At 49.6% G+C, this 14490-nt stretch overlaps 7 protein-coding genes across 7 annotated transcripts; 2 read left to right on the top strand and 5 right to left on the bottom strand.

The window, feature by feature from the left end:
- Positions 1 to 8: 8 nt before the first annotated feature.
- On the bottom strand, positions 9 to 599 carry Bathy08g02920 (predicted protein; the record flags this gene model as incomplete). Its single annotated transcript, XM_007511435.1, has 1 exon — positions 9 to 599. The coding sequence occupies one exon, from the start codon at positions 597 to 599 to the stop codon at positions 9 to 11; it is 591 nt and encodes a 196-aa protein (XP_007511497.1).
- A 79-nt stretch (positions 600 to 678) lies between these two features.
- Bathy08g02910 (predicted protein) lies at positions 679 to 1533 on the top strand (the record flags this gene model as incomplete). The annotated part of the gene is made up of 1 exon (XM_007511659.1): positions 679 to 1533. One exon carries the CDS (start codon positions 679 to 681, stop codon positions 1531 to 1533), a length of 855 nt encoding a protein of 284 aa, XP_007511721.1.
- Positions 1534 to 1623: 90 nt separating this feature from the next.
- On the bottom strand, positions 1624 to 3939 carry Bathy08g02900 (RNA polymerase sigma factor SigB; the record flags this gene model as incomplete). The annotated part of the gene is made up of 1 exon (XM_007511440.1): positions 1624 to 3939. The coding sequence occupies one exon, from the start codon at positions 3937 to 3939 to the stop codon at positions 1624 to 1626; it is 2316 nt and encodes a 771-aa protein (XP_007511502.1).
- A 441-nt stretch (positions 3940 to 4380) lies between these two features.
- Positions 4381 to 6447, bottom strand: Bathy08g02890 (NADP-dependent malic enzyme; the record flags this gene model as incomplete). Its single annotated transcript, XM_007511759.1, has 1 exon — positions 4381 to 6447. One exon carries the CDS (start codon positions 6445 to 6447, stop codon positions 4381 to 4383), a length of 2067 nt encoding a protein of 688 aa, XP_007511821.1.
- Positions 6448 to 6606: 159 nt separating this feature from the next.
- Bathy08g02880 (ATP-binding cassette transporter) lies at positions 6607 to 9162 on the bottom strand (the record flags this gene model as incomplete). The annotated part of the gene is made up of 1 exon (XM_007511746.1): positions 6607 to 9162. One exon carries the CDS (start codon positions 9160 to 9162, stop codon positions 6607 to 6609), a length of 2556 nt encoding a protein of 851 aa, XP_007511808.1.
- Positions 9163 to 9345: 183 nt separating this feature from the next.
- Positions 9346 to 12525, top strand: Bathy08g02870 (predicted protein; the record flags this gene model as incomplete). The annotated part of the gene is made up of 1 exon (XM_007511397.1): positions 9346 to 12525. The coding sequence occupies one exon, from the start codon at positions 9346 to 9348 to the stop codon at positions 12523 to 12525; it is 3180 nt and encodes a 1059-aa protein (XP_007511459.1).
- Positions 12526 to 12702: 177 nt separating this feature from the next.
- On the bottom strand, positions 12703 to 14260 carry Bathy08g02860 (predicted protein; the record flags this gene model as incomplete). Its single annotated transcript, XM_007511387.1, has 2 exons — positions 12703 to 13668; positions 14039 to 14260. 2 exons carry the CDS (start codon positions 14258 to 14260, stop codon positions 12703 to 12705), a joined length of 1188 nt encoding a protein of 395 aa, XP_007511449.1.
- Between the last annotated feature and the right edge of the window lie 230 nt (positions 14261 to 14490).

The raw sequence follows: 14490 nt of genomic DNA, 5'->3' as shown, positions 1-14490 counted from the left end.
TGGTTGCATCATTCTTTCACAGGTTTCACGAGTCCTTGCGAACACTCGATAGCTTTCCATTCCGCTCGCGTCTCCGGGTCCATCTCCCCAAATTTACCGTAAGATTCCTTAATCAGACAACTCTCGCTATTCCTCACGTACGCTTCTAACATCGCGCCTTTATTCGACGACAACGGTGGAACCTCCCACGGGGTATTTCCGGCGAACTCGTATTGCTTTCTTACGACTTGGTCTAACGAAAGCAAGCTCGCGAACGAGTTCGTGTGCCCTTTGTGATCCCATTTATACTGTTGCGAGTACAGGTCAAACTTTTGAAGGTATAACTCCACGTCTCCTTTGCCTTCTCTTAAAAGTTCCCGAACGCGCTTGGTGATGTCTCTCGTGTCCGTGTCGTAATCGCCGGTTAATAAAAGTTGTTCTTTTGCCGATGCGTTTCCAATCGAATTGCTTTGGGAAAGAAGAAAAAAGGAGGATGGAAAAATCATTCCGAATCGTCGTCTGGTGAATGAAACGACTGCTTTGTTGTTGCTGCTGCTCTTTGAACCGCATTTCGCGACGACGAAAGGCTTTCCAACCAGTGCTGAAGTAGGTGTTGCCATCGTTTCGTGTGTTTACTTTTGACGAATTTGGAGCAAAACAGTTAGGGGAAGATACGCCATTTTATCCACTTTTAAGAGAATGTCATCGTGTCGTCCAACGCATAACAACAATGCCTTGCCCTCAAAAACACCATCATCAACTTTAACCCGACGACGACGACACGCTTTGATGAAACGAGGAGGACAAAAGCGAACAACATCACATTCGTTGACGATACGGAACGGCTTCTTGGAAAACATTTTGAAAGCAGTCACTCCGAAAGATGCAAAGGAGATTCAGAAAGAAAAAGAGATGAAACGAGTAAAGTTGATCGAGCAAAGTCCGAAAGGGTGTATGAAATCGGCGTACCAGTTACTCGCGAACACGGTCATCGACGGGGAGGAACTCGTTTTGGCGTACGACGCCACGAGAGATGGGTGGACGGCTTCGGCTTTTCACGAGAGAGTTGACGGAAAAGGACCGACTTTGATTTTCGGGAAGACGGCGAAAAACGCGAGGTTCGCGGCGTATAATCCGCTCGGGTACTTCTCGGTGGAGGATTACAGAGATTGCCCCGCTGCGTTTTTGTGCGTGTTTAAGAACGAGCAAAGTTTTCTGAACGGCGACGCGAGTGGGATGGAGATTTTGCCAAACGTCGGCTCGCCGGCGATATTCGATTTCGGAGCCCAGGGTCCGTCGTTTGGGCCCGATGGCTTACGAATCCCGCTAGGGAACGCGCCAGCGAATGGGAGTTCGTATGCGGGTATAGGAGAGGCGACGACGAGCTACGGAAGTTCGAAAAAGTGCATATCTCGTCTCGGTTCTCATTACGCCGGGAGGAGCGATGGCGTGACGAGCGTCTTTGCGAAAGGAGAGAAGAACGAAACCAACTTGAAAGAGTTAATAGCGCTCGTTTCGCCGTCCATGGAAAGAGACGGGTTGTACGTGAGCTAATTAGGTTTAGATGTAGGTTTAACGTTATTAGTAGTACTAACGGTAGTTTTGAGCGGCGTGTTATTATTTTTACATCGGTGGATTCTAAATTTAGGCGTTTATAATGGCATCGCCTTCTTCTATCTTCTGCATCGCGGCTTTAGTTTTTTCGTCCATCGAAGGCGTGTGCTTTCGCGTGGACCCTCCTACTTTGCGGTACATTTGCTTGCAACTCGTTTCCGTGCGACCGATGGCGACGGCGACTTTCTTCCAAGGGATTCCCTTCCCTCGCATGTCGCTCATTAACTTCAACTCGTACGAAGACCAGGTCGTGTTTCGAACGCTGCTTTGCGCAATCTTTTCGACGTCTTCACTTTTAAGCGTAACTTCTACTCGTTCTAGTATAATATCCGAAATTTCCTCTTCAACCGATTTCTTCTTCGCGTTTGTAGCGTGGACGCCACCGGTGATTGGTCGGTCGTCCACGCGCAACGGATTCGATGAAAACGTAAAGTTAGCTTCGGGTAAGATGGCGTGCTTTTCTAATATCCTCGCACGTTGCGGCGCGCGAAGTTTCTCCAACGCGCGTTGTTCAATCGATCGAACGGCGTTAACACTCAAACCCATTTTTCTCGCTAAAATGTTCGCCATTGGATTTCCTCGTCCTGAGCGTTCGTCTTCGAATTCGTCTAAACCAAATTTGTGACGTAAAACAAACCTTTCGCGAGGAAGCAACGTATCAAACACGTGCTCTAAATCGTCTTTAAATAAATCGCGTTCGACAAGTTTCAACGCTCGTTCTTCTGCATCTGTTGTACAAAAATCTGCCATTGCCGTCGCCCCGTTTGCATCGCCTTGATCGGCGACCAAAATCTCCGACGCGTCGCCAATGTCGCCGGAAAAGTTTCCGCTCCCAGTCGCGCGTGGCATGGCGTAACTCACCCCGAAGTTACCAATCGCTTCTATTCTCTTCACGTCTACGCCTGCTATTCGTGCAACTTCCTCGTCCGTGGGCATTCGTCCCAACGATTCGTCCAAATTTTTCTCTAAATTTTTAATCTTCATTTTCTCCACTCGCGCATGCGTCGGCGTTCGAATCGTGTTCGAGTTGGAATCTAAACCTCTTTGAATGCTACTCAAAACCCACGCGTACGCGTACGTGGAAAATCGGAAACCTAAAGACGGATCGTACTTCGATGCAGCTTTGACTAACCCTTCTTGCCCGTCAGAAATCATATCTGAAAGTTGGTACGAAAAGTTCGTATTCGCCTCGGTGTTTATCTGTTTCATCGTTCTGTGCGCGCACAGTCGAGCTAAGCCGATGTTTTTAGAGACTAAAATTTGTCGAGCGCGTTTCCCGGCGTCTAATCGTTTGCGAAGTTCGTTCACGTTCAATTCCGCGGCTCGAGCGAATTTCCGTTCGTACATGATATCCTCCTCGGCTTTCATCCGTTTACTCCTATTTTTACCGCTACCGTCGTTTTTTATCATCTCCATCGCGTTTTTCGGTTTCGCATCAAAAATGCTCAAAATAGCATCCGAGGTTGCCATTGGATTCTCCTCGTCCCTCGCGTCCATCTCCTCGTCTCTCGTTCGCATGGTAAACTCTTCGTCGTCCAGCGCTTTAGCGATGTATTCCAATCTCAACAACTCCTTCACGGCTTCGCCCAACGCCTTTTCGGATTGCGCGTCCAACAAAACACCATCGAGCGAATCCTTCTCGCTGCTTTCGTCGCCGCTTCCTTCTTTCTTCTTTTTACCATCCTTGCTATTATTTATCACTGCTAAACCTTCGTTTCGAACGCCCGAACTTTTCCTACGTCTTCGCTGTCTTCGCTTCGTCTTCGCCTCCTCGTCGTTCTCCTCGTTCCCGACGACGACATCCGACACCGACAACGTTTTCTTCCTCGGTTGCTCGCTCGTCAGCGCTTTCTTCTTCTCTTCCACCGCGCCACCGCTCCCGCCGCTGCTTCTCGTCGTCGTCCTTCTTCTCGCCGGCGGCGGCGGCGGCGACGCTTTCAACAATCTCAACGCCGCTTTCAAATCCATCTCGTCGTAACTCGCATCTCTCTCTCTCCTTCTCCCGCCAGCGGCAAAAGAGGATTGATTATTTTTAGTCAACGCCTTCGCCAACGCGATATCGCGATTCGTATTGGCTTTCGAACTGTACGACTTGCGCGGTCTCTGTTGTTGTTGTTGTTGTTGTTGTCTGTCCTGTGTCGTCCAAGAGGAAGAATTCGAAGAAAACTCGTCGTCGTCGTCTGAATCGTCTCTTCCTTCCACCGCAGCGCTTCGAATAACGATCGCTCCTTCTCTTCCTCCTCTGCTTCTTCTGTCTCGTCTCGCGAGCCTCTTCTTGAACGATTTCGACGACGAAAACGAGGTAGATTTCTTCGTAAAAAAACATCGCGTCGTCGTCGTCGTCATCCTCTTTCTCCGTTCCTTCAAGCTTTAGTATTCCGCAGTTCCAACGACGACAGAAACAACACCGGGGAGACGACGACGACAGGAAACAACAGACATTTTGTGTGAAACACGCTTCTTCCGTTGCGGTCGCGCGGAGGTGGTTTCGTTCGCGTTCAGACAGAGAGGTTCTTTGCGTTTCTTTTCTCTTTATAATGCAAAAGAGCAATAAATATGTGTGGCGTCTTATCCACTTTTTCTGAGTTTTTTCACACGTGTGAGTATTACATCGCAAAAAAAAAGCAAGGTAAGGAACTCTGCGGTACTCGTAAGTTAAGCGAGCGTTACTGACATTGAACGATGCATTTCTATTCGATACGTGTAGCGAGAACACATATATACTACGTGTGCGCATATACTGCGGGGTGGTTTTTGTCGTCGGTTTTCTCGAGTATTCGCGGAGTATTATACGCCGAAGAACGCGTTGCCGCCGGGTTCGATTCGAGCGACGCCGTCTTTCTCGGCGCGTTCGGCGACGGCGACGCCAACCGCTCGCGCGACGTCGCTGAGTTTGTCTATTGTTTTCGGGAAGACGCTTCCTACGAGGAGATCTTCTCTCGTGACTTCTTTGGCTAAGCGTTCGGCGGCGGCTAAGAACATGCCAGATGTTACCGAGGAGGCTTTGCAGGCGATGGTGCCTCGGGCGACGCCGGGGAAGATGAACGCGTTGTTCGCAAAGCCGGGTTGGAATTGAGGCGCGGCTGAATCGAGAGGAAATTTCGTGCCCGAGGCAAAGACGACTTTGCCGCTGGTGAAATCGTAGGCTTCTTTTGCCGTGCACTCAGCTTTGGATGTTGGATTCGAAAGGGCGAACACGATTGGTCGTTTATTGTTTTTTGCCATTTCCTGGAGAACGGGTTTGGAGAAGGCGTTCGGGACCGCGGCTGCGCCAACTAACGCGGTCGGTTGGCAGAGTTGAACGGCAGAGAGGAGATCGGTGGCGTCGTACGCGTTGTTGGATTCAGTTCTCGCGAATCTTTTCTTTTCGCTGGACAGGTTCTCGAAATCTGCTCTTGACGTCGTCACAACGCCTTTGCTGTCAAACAACCACACTCGCTTCACGGCGTCTTCGTCGCTCAGTCCTCTCGATTTCAACGCTCGCACGAACAAGTCCGCGGCGCCGACGTTGGCTTGACCAGCGCCAAAGAACAAAACGTTTTGTTTCTCTAACGGTAAAACGTTCTCGATTCGAGTGGACGCGATCAGACCAGCCACGGTGACTGCCGCGGTGCCTTGAATGTCGTCGTTATACGTCACCACGCCTGGCACGTTTTGAAATTTCTTCAACACGCGAAACGCGTTTCGAGGCGCAAAATCTTCAAAGTGAATGATGACGTCCTCGCCGTACCGTTTTCGAATCGCAAATACGGTTTCCTCTAACAACAAGTCGTACTTTTGGCTCCTCTCTCGATTTTTGCGTAAACCTACGTATAGCGGATCTTTCAAATGGTCCTCGTTGTTCGTTCCAGTATCGATTTGGACCGGCAACAGCCACTCCGGGTTGACGCCGCTGGCGGCGTACACCATACCTTTCCCAACCGAGATCCCCATACCATTCGCACCTTGGTCGCCTAAACCTAATATCCGTTCCCCGTCCGTAATCACCGCAATCCTAACGCCCTCGTTTCGCCACCTCTTCACTAACTTCTCCACTTTACCGGCGTCGTTCAACGACACCCACAACCCGCGAGGTCGATCTAAAATCTCTCCAAACCTCACGCACGCCTCGCCAACCGTCGGGGTATATAAAATCGGAAGCAACTCTTCCACGTTCGTTCGCAACAGATTATAAAACGTCTTCTCGTCTCTGTTTTGTAACCCAACGAGAACTTTATACCGTTCAAAATCCGTCCCGCACGCCTCTAAGCTCTTCTTCGCTCGCAACATCTCCACCTCCTCTGCGGTCGTCTCTCCCGCGGGAAGTAACCCGACTAAACCTCTCGCCTCTTTATCAATCGTCGCCATGTTGTGGTACACTTTGTTATCCGATAACGCGTGAAACCCCATGGAATCTATGCTTGGATTCACGAACGAATATCCGCTCGATGCCATTTTCTCGGACGTTTTCGATATCGTTATCGTTTGGTTCGGCGTTAAAGCTCGCGCAGAGACAGGGAAAGTAAACGTTTTCAGCGCTTCCACGGACGCTGGCAGAGCGCCTAAAACAGTCAAAATCTCTCGTCGTCGTCTGCTCGTCATCATCTTTGTCTTAACATTCGCGTCGTCGTCGTCTGCAAAATCGTCTCCATGTCGACGTTGTTGTTCTTCTTCTTCTTCTTCTTCTGATGAGGCACCCGTCGTTGTCGTTTCCGGTCCGTTTCTACGCGCAGCTGTCCTTGTTTTTTTATCGCTTCGATGCGCATCGCTCGAAGAACAACGAAGACGCCTCAAAAATACGTTCTTCCCAGTATTAGTGTTAGTATTGGTCGTCGCAGTCGTCGTAATCGTCGTCTGCGTCGCGATCGAACGCATGATGATGAAGTGATGAATTTTCGTTCAATTTGGTTCGTTGGTGTGTGATTGATGAAATGGAGAAAATAATAAAGTAAATGAATAACAAAATGTGAGCACCTCTCTACGCTTCTTCTTCCGATCGATCGAAGATCCGAACGGTGTGATGCATTGAAGTTTCTAACGGTTCTGATGCCTTACGGTACTCATGACTGCACCGGCGAAGACCATCCACCAGGCGTAAATGAAGGCGACGATGAGGAGATTTAAGGAGACGGTTCCTTCGGCGTCGTAAAACTCAGTGGCGGATAAGGATTTGACGCCGAATTCGTCGTAGAAGACCCCGGTGGAGGAGGAGGAGGAGGAGGAAGATGAGGAGGAGGATTTTTTGAAAACGCCGTTGAAATGGTTCAACATTTGCGCTTTCCACCCGTATCGGACGAATAAGGTTGGTGGCCACCACTCCCAACCTTTTGGGATTTGTTGTTCTCGCATGAGCAAACCGGAGAAGAGAATTTGGAGGACGTTGTAGACGGGTAAGGCGGCGTTGGCGACGTCGATGTTTTTGGAAGCCGAGGCGACGACGTAGGCTAAAGCAGCGCCACATTGGCCGACAGCAAAGTAAACCATCCAGTCGTAGAAGAAGTTGCCCTGGAGACCACAGCCGTAGTGGACGATGAGTTGCGAAAGCATGGCGACTGGAATGGCGACGAGGACTTCTTCTATGGTTTTGTACAAACCGTAGGACCAGACGGTGTAGCACCCGTCGTCGAGTTCGCGGTAGAAAAGACCGCGTTCCATGAGAATGGAAGGCATGTACGCCGCGGACGCAAAAGCGGGGAGGACGTTGTTCATGAAAAGGAGGTTGGCGACGTTTTGAGCGGCGTTGGTGGAGTAAGCGGATTCATCGCCTTGCTTCCAATACATGGAGGCCATGACGATAGAGAAGACGACGTGACCGACGACGCGAGCTCCCATAAAATTTTTGTCGCGGTAGTTGCACCAGGCGCGGTACTTTAAAAGGGTTTTCGCGGCGTCGAAGGAATTTATCGGTTTGTGATCCGGAACGCCCTCGATGTATTCCCCCTCCTCCTCCTCCTCCTCTTCTGCTTCTTCCTCTTTTTCTTCGTCTTTTCCGCTCGACGGTGCTGTTGACGGTGGTAGTGTTTTCCGTCCTCCTCCTCCTTTTGATGCCTTTGACGAAGAAGTCGGTTTCTTGAACGAAACCGCTTTATTTACTGAGCTTTGAACCAAATCGCGATTATGTTTCGCGTGCATAGATGTCTTAAACTTGGCGACAAAATCTTCCTCGTCCGTCGCGTTGGTCGATACCAAAAAATCCGCAAAGTTTAGCGTCGGTTCGCAATAAAATCCCATGTCGTAAAAATACGCCTCGGCACCGTTTGCGCCAAATAGAGCGCCGGCATAGGTCACCGAGCCTCTTTTCATCATTACCAAGTTATCGAAGAGCTGAAACGCAGCCGCGGATGGCGAATGAATGGTGGCAATGACGTTGACGCCACCATCCGCGAGATCGCGACACGCTTTCACGATGCCGCAGGACGTTTCAGAGTCTAACCCAGATGTCGGTTCGTCGAGGAAAAGAATTCGCGGTTTTGTCACGAGCGAAATCCCAATGTTCACTCGTTTTGCTTGACCACCTGATATACCTCGCTCGAGATTCGATCCCACGACCGTGTGTTCGCACGAACGCAACTGCAAAGTATCGAGTAACTTGTCCACGTCTTTGACTCTCTGCTCCGCGGCGAGCGCGGCTTGCGACTTATCCTTCACGTTCGGTCGTTTCAATTCGGCCGCGTATAATAACGTTTCTCTCACAGTTAGCGTCGGTAATAAGTTATCGAACTGCTCGACGTACGCCGCGCAACTCTTCAAAACTTTCGAGCTCGATTTCTTCTCGCCGACGAAAATCTTTCCTTCTAACGTTCCTTGCGTCTTCCTTCCGGCGATGACATCCAACAAAGTCGTCTTCCCAGCACCACTTGGGCCCATGAGCGCAGTCACTCGACACGGTTGGAACACCACGGATACTTCGTTTAATAATTTAATCATCTCGTTCTTCTTCGTTCTATGCTTTACTTTGTACGACACGTTTTGTACGACCACGGGTAAACGAATGCCGGTGATCGAGTCTTCGTCCACCGGTCTGTTGAACCAATCTTCATCTTCTTCGTACACAACTTCTTCCGGCGATAATTTCGTCTCTTCGTCGTCTCCTTCGATGTTCACGATAAACTCGCCCGCGTTCTCGTCTCGCATCGTCGTCGAGTCCCACCACTCCTCGTTCGTAAACTTCTCCTCCATGGACGCGAACTTTTCTTCTTCTTGGTCTTCTTCCTCCAGATCCTCTTTTTTTCCCAAAAGTTCCCCTTCTTCTTTTCCAACGCCATACGTCGGTCTGTACGGCATAATTTTTCTTCTCTCCTCCTCGTCTCCGTATTCTTCCTCGTCCTCCCCCTTCCTCTTCGCGGTGGTCAGCGCGCCGTTCCCTTTCGACGATAAAGACGACACCCCCTCGCCAAAACGAGATTCAACATTAATCGCATCATTCACGTCTCCTTTTTGTTTCGATGACGATGACCCAACAACCCGCCGCCGCCTTTCTTTCTCCTCCTCCTCCTCGTCGCCGCAAAAGGCACCACCAGAAGAGTCATCCTTCGTCCGTAAACGCGTAACGGAAGCTTCATCCTCTGCCGCGTCTTCTTTCGCGTCCATTATTTCTAGATATATATTTCTCTTTTTTTTTTTGTCGCTCGAGGAAAAAAAAAGCGTTTCACTGATTTTAATTAAAAACAGAGAGAGATTTTAAAAAACAAATGTTTAGGGTGTTCACCAGTACGACCAAAAAAATTTTCAAAAGTCAACAGAAAACGACACAACGAACACCTTCGACGAACGATGACGTCGGAAGAACGACAACGCGTGAGGGAGGAAGAGGAGGACGAGGAGACGCCGCGGACGACGGAGAGTCTTTCGAAACGACTCGTCCGCACCGTCTGCCGCTCGTCTTCTGTATCTCTGGAGGAGAGAGAGTATTTGGAACGATTCGCGAATCGGATTTTACGGAGCACTTTGACGACGACGACGACAAAAACGAACGCGTTTTTAGTCGATGACGACACGGAGGATGAATATTCGATCCTGGATAAAATCAAAGACCGAGTTCGCGACAGGAAAGGGTTCGACGTCGCGGTGGACGTGGCGAGGTTACACGAAAGGTTACACGCGGACGAGGCGTGGCACAGAAGCGTGGGGAAAAAGAGGGAGATTTTTCAACTGCTTTGGAAGCTTCGAAGAGAGGAAGAAGACGAGGAGGAGGACGGCTCGGAGGGAGAGGAAGACAAGGGACAGAAGTATTTCGATTCGCCGGCGAGGACGGTCAAGGAGGAGGAGGACGACGACGACGGGTATTACGGTTTGCAAACACCGGGACGAGACCACCATCGGACGACGCGGCGTGGACGCTCGGCGACGGTGGAGCGGTTGTTGGCGAACGACACTTTCGGACCGACGACGACGGCGTTAACTTCTTCTGGCGGCGAGAGAAGAGCACGGAGTAGGAAAAGTAAGAAACACAAGGAGACGCTGGCGACTATGGCGAGAGCTTTGACGCCGAGCCACCGACACAAGATGATCTCACCGTCTACCGCGGCGGTATCGTCTCCGGTCGGCGGTCCGAGAGACGACGCTTTCAATAGATTAGCGTTGGAACGAAGACGAAACGGCGAAGTCGCGGAGTCAAAGTTAGTGAGAGATTGCATATTTGCGTGCAATGGCATCGATGGTAACTACATCAAGTTTGATCTCGTGAACGACGCGTACGTCATTTTTCCGAAAGACGCGCCGATTGCTCCAGGGAGAAGACACGCGTGTAGGAAAATTTGCGAGCTCGGATGGTTGTATAGAAAGGTGAAATCGACGTCAGATGCGCCGACGTCGGCGTTTGCAAAGGAAACTGAAGGCGCGACGAGGAGCGCGTTTCGAAGCGCGCTGTCGAACGAGTTGTCGAAACACTACAAAATGTTAGCCGTGTTGGAGGCAAAAGTGCAGAACAATAACGACGACATCAGTGAAGCGGAAGAAGAGGACGACGAGGCGAATAATATAGTTTTGCTGAACGATAGATCGTTCGATAGTTTAGCGACGACGTCGCATAGAAGTGGTAGACATGATAGAAATGGAAGTAACGGTGTCATCTCTGATCCCATCGCACCGACTGGTTCAGACGTCGTCACACTCAGACGACTTCTCGTCTGGTTAGACGAGCCGAAACGAATTATGCGCGCTTTGGCCATCGTATGCGACGCAGTAGAACATTTAAGAGGCGGCTCGTTACTCGCGGAGTTATATAGGCATTCGGATACCGGTGATGTCGTCCACGATGGCATCATTCGACGCGTCTTGGCGAAAACTGCTAAACCGTATTTTGAAGCGATGAAAGAATGGTGCGCGAGAGGCGACTCGAGTTTTAAATCCGAGGGTACCAGTAACAAAGCGGGAACCATGATTGGCGAGTTTTTCGTACAAAGAAACGATCGTTATTATCGTCACAGAAATAAAAATGTCGATAGTGTCCACGCGACGGACAAAGATCGCGACGATGACGACGACGATGATGATGTAGAGGCGATAAACCGATGGTACCGCTTCGATTCCGACGACGAGATTGTCGACGACGGTCGATTACCTTCTTCATCGGTGTCTTGGAAGAGCGGCTTCGTCATCGACGAGAGTTCGAAACCGTTTTTCATATCCTCAAAAACGGCAAACGAAACCTTGAAGTGTGGCGCGGCGATTGCGTTTTTGAAGAACGCGTGCAAAGACGAGAAATGGGGTGACGCATCGCGTACGATTTTGAAACATTTTGACGAATTCTTTGCGTCGTTGTCGACATCGACGGCGTCGACGGCGTTTACTTCTGACGACGAGAATAGTTTTGAAAAGCTCGTCAAAATGCTGCCTGATATCATTTCAAACGCTAAACGCGTAGCCGACTCAGCCGTCCGAGAATCCTTATTCGAACACTATCGTCTCAAGGCACACTTTGTCGCGTTGAAGCAGTACTTGTTGTTAGGCCAAGGCGATTTTATTCACGCGCTCATGGAATCCATCCACGACGAGCTCGATAAAGAAATCGACCCGATGAGTCGCGAAGGTATATCGCAATATTCATTGCGAGGTAATTTAGACGCCGCCGTTCGCGTTTCCAACGCCTGTTTAGCAGATCAGCACGTTATCGATGCTTTGAGCGTGCGCCTGATGAAACCGCTGGAGGATGAAACAGGATGGGACGTGTTTTCTCTCGAGTACAAACTCCGCGCACCGTTGACGACTATCTTCAGCGACCGCGAAATGGGAAGATATTCTCGAGCGTTCACGTTCCTTTGGAAGTTGAAACGAGCCGAGTATACGCTGTGCGAGTTATGGAAAGCCATGAAACCGACGGTTTCGTCCAGATTCCAACGCGAAGGTTTAGGCGGTAACATCGGTAAAGCGTTAGAGGTTGAACAGGCGCGATGTCATCGCGTGCGACAATCCATGCACGCATTGATAAGCGATGTCCAGTATTACGTTATGTTTGAAGTCTTGGAACCGTCTTGGAACGAGTTTGAATGTAAATTATCCCATAACGCGGCAAATGACGATTTAGATTCCATCATCGCCGGTCACGAAAACTATTTGAATTCAGTCATCGAAAAGGCGTTGTTAGGCACGAAATCGCAAGTTTTGCAACGAAGTTTACAGCTGATTTTCGATTCCGTACAAAAGTTCAAATCACACACGTTCAAGCTGTACGAAGCGATCGAGGATGCCTCGCGGGTGCGAAAATCCGATCAAAGACGTATCGTCGAGCGCGAGATGAATCAGCAATGGGGCGTCGATTTTGGCGAATCCAAGGAAGGCGAAGACTATTTGAGCGAAGATTTCGTCACGGGCGCGAAGGAAAGTTTAGATTCCATCGAAAACGAGTTTCAGAAGCACGTCGATGGGTTCTTGAAGTTGCTTCCGTTGCAAACGCACGTGGATACTTCGTTTCTTTCGTTTCGATTAGAGGCGACGTTTCGGCAAGGCGCTTAGAGGAAAGAACCTAGGTAGAGCATCAATAGCATTAGTAATAAGCTTCTTTTTAAATTCTTATTAAAAACGAGTCTTTAATAATATTTGTACATGTCTAGTGGTTTCCCCTCTCTCTCTTTCTCTTTTAGTTTTTGTCGTCGTCGTCGTCGTCGTCGTTCTCTAGAATTTTTTTGTATTTTAGTTGATTTGCACTTCACGGTCGAAGATCCAAGAGAACGATTCCGTCATCGGCCCTTTCTTTGCCGCTTTCTTTTTACCGAATGCCGCTAATTTACGAATACGATCCGGTTGTTTCATCAAATATTCTTGCGCTTCCATCGCTTCCACCGACAAACCAGTCATGGAGTTGATCTCCCATCTCTTGATCAAATGGTCCATGATATCCGCGTAGTCATCCGCGGTGTACACGCCCGATCGTTCTGCCACGGCGGCGAAATCGCTAAACAAATCTCTCCCCGTTCTCGCTCTGTGCTGACCATCGTCCATCAAGTGCGCCGGCATGGTAATTTGTTTCCTCATCATATCCGCAAACGCCAACACCGCTCCGTCTGGATCTCTCTTCTTTACTTCGTCGATGATTCTTTGGTACGCAATCTCGTGTCTGCCTTCATCGGCGGCGATGATGCCGCAAATCTTGGCCAACTTATCGTCGCCAGCCTCCAACGCCATTCTCGCGGTGTTCCCGTGCGAAACCTTCGTCGCTCTCTCTTGAAACGACGTGTATACGAAACCCAAATACGGATTGTTGTCCGTCTTCGGGTTCATCCCGCTTCCAATCAAATTCTGAATAGTCGTCTCGATCGGTTTCATGTTGCACTTACCAGTCATCCACATGTACTTGTTCATCAAATCACCGTGTCTGTTCTCTTCCGCGGTCCACTTTCTCGTCCATTGCGCCCACGGCGTCCCGTCCGCGCCCGTGGTATCCTTCGTCTCTTCCAACGTGTTCAACATGTTCATGTACGTCGGTAAAGCTTCTTCCGTGATTAAATCGCCGACTAAAACCACCATCAAATCGTCCGAAATGCCTTTCGATCTCTCTTGGATTTCCTTGATTTCTTCCAAGAACTGTTCGGATTCCGGATCCGGGAGAAAGTCTTGCGGTTGCCAGTTTTTGTTGGTGTCTTTCAGAAGGCCCATGAGCTGTTGTTTTAAAATAGAATTTTTTCCCGGAGAGAGAGAGAGAGAAGGAGGTGAGTACAGAACACACATCTGGCGCGCGAGTTGTGTCCGCGAACAACAACAAAGAGCGAGCGCGAGGGAAGAACATAAAACGCCACCATGCGTCGCGTTTGAAAGCGCGTTTACCAAAATTCAATTTCTTATCTCTCCCTTCTCTTTGGGGGAGACGTCACGGGAACTTCCGCGATACGAATTTCTCTCGCTCTCTCTCGCTCGCTGCTCTTCAATCGCACAAAACGCGACGATCACAAACGGACGACGAGTTTTGGAAGCGTTTGGTAGATGAAAACGACGGCGGCGTAAAAAGTACACGCGTATATATAATCCTTACCTCCCCGCCGGCAAAGCCAGACATGTCTCGAATAACCTCCCGTTGGTGATCTCTCAACCGAAATTTCTTCGTCTCGGCGTCGTTTTCGACGATTATTCTCGGCGAGTCGTTCACGACCGCTTTCGTCGTCGCGCATCGTTTGTTGGACGACGTCTTTTGCCTCGGGTGCTTGGCCGTGAACAACGCGTGCGGTAAAGATGTTTTGCTGGAAAGCGTAAACATTTTTTGGGTGAGCAAGCGGTGTGTTGTTGTTGTGGGGGGTGGAGTATTAATATTCTGAGGCACCTGAGCCACAAACAAACAAACGAAAGAGAAGAATTTCGGAATGTGCAGTCGTCCGCACTAAGCAAATTTGGCGTCGAGATTCCGCAGGAAAAGAAGCTGATTTTACTCGCTACTCTACAGGTTCTACAAAAAGCTATCGCTATCGCTTTCTACTGTGTATGTATACA

This window comes from Bathycoccus prasinos (assembly GCF_002220235.1).
Source record: "Bathycoccus prasinos genomic : Chromosome_8".
NCBI classification, from domain to species: Eukaryota; Viridiplantae; Chlorophyta; class Mamiellophyceae; order Mamiellales; family Bathycoccaceae; genus Bathycoccus; species Bathycoccus prasinos.
The sequence above is the reverse complement of the archived record's forward strand: the minus strand, read 5'-3'. Positions and strand labels throughout refer to the sequence as shown.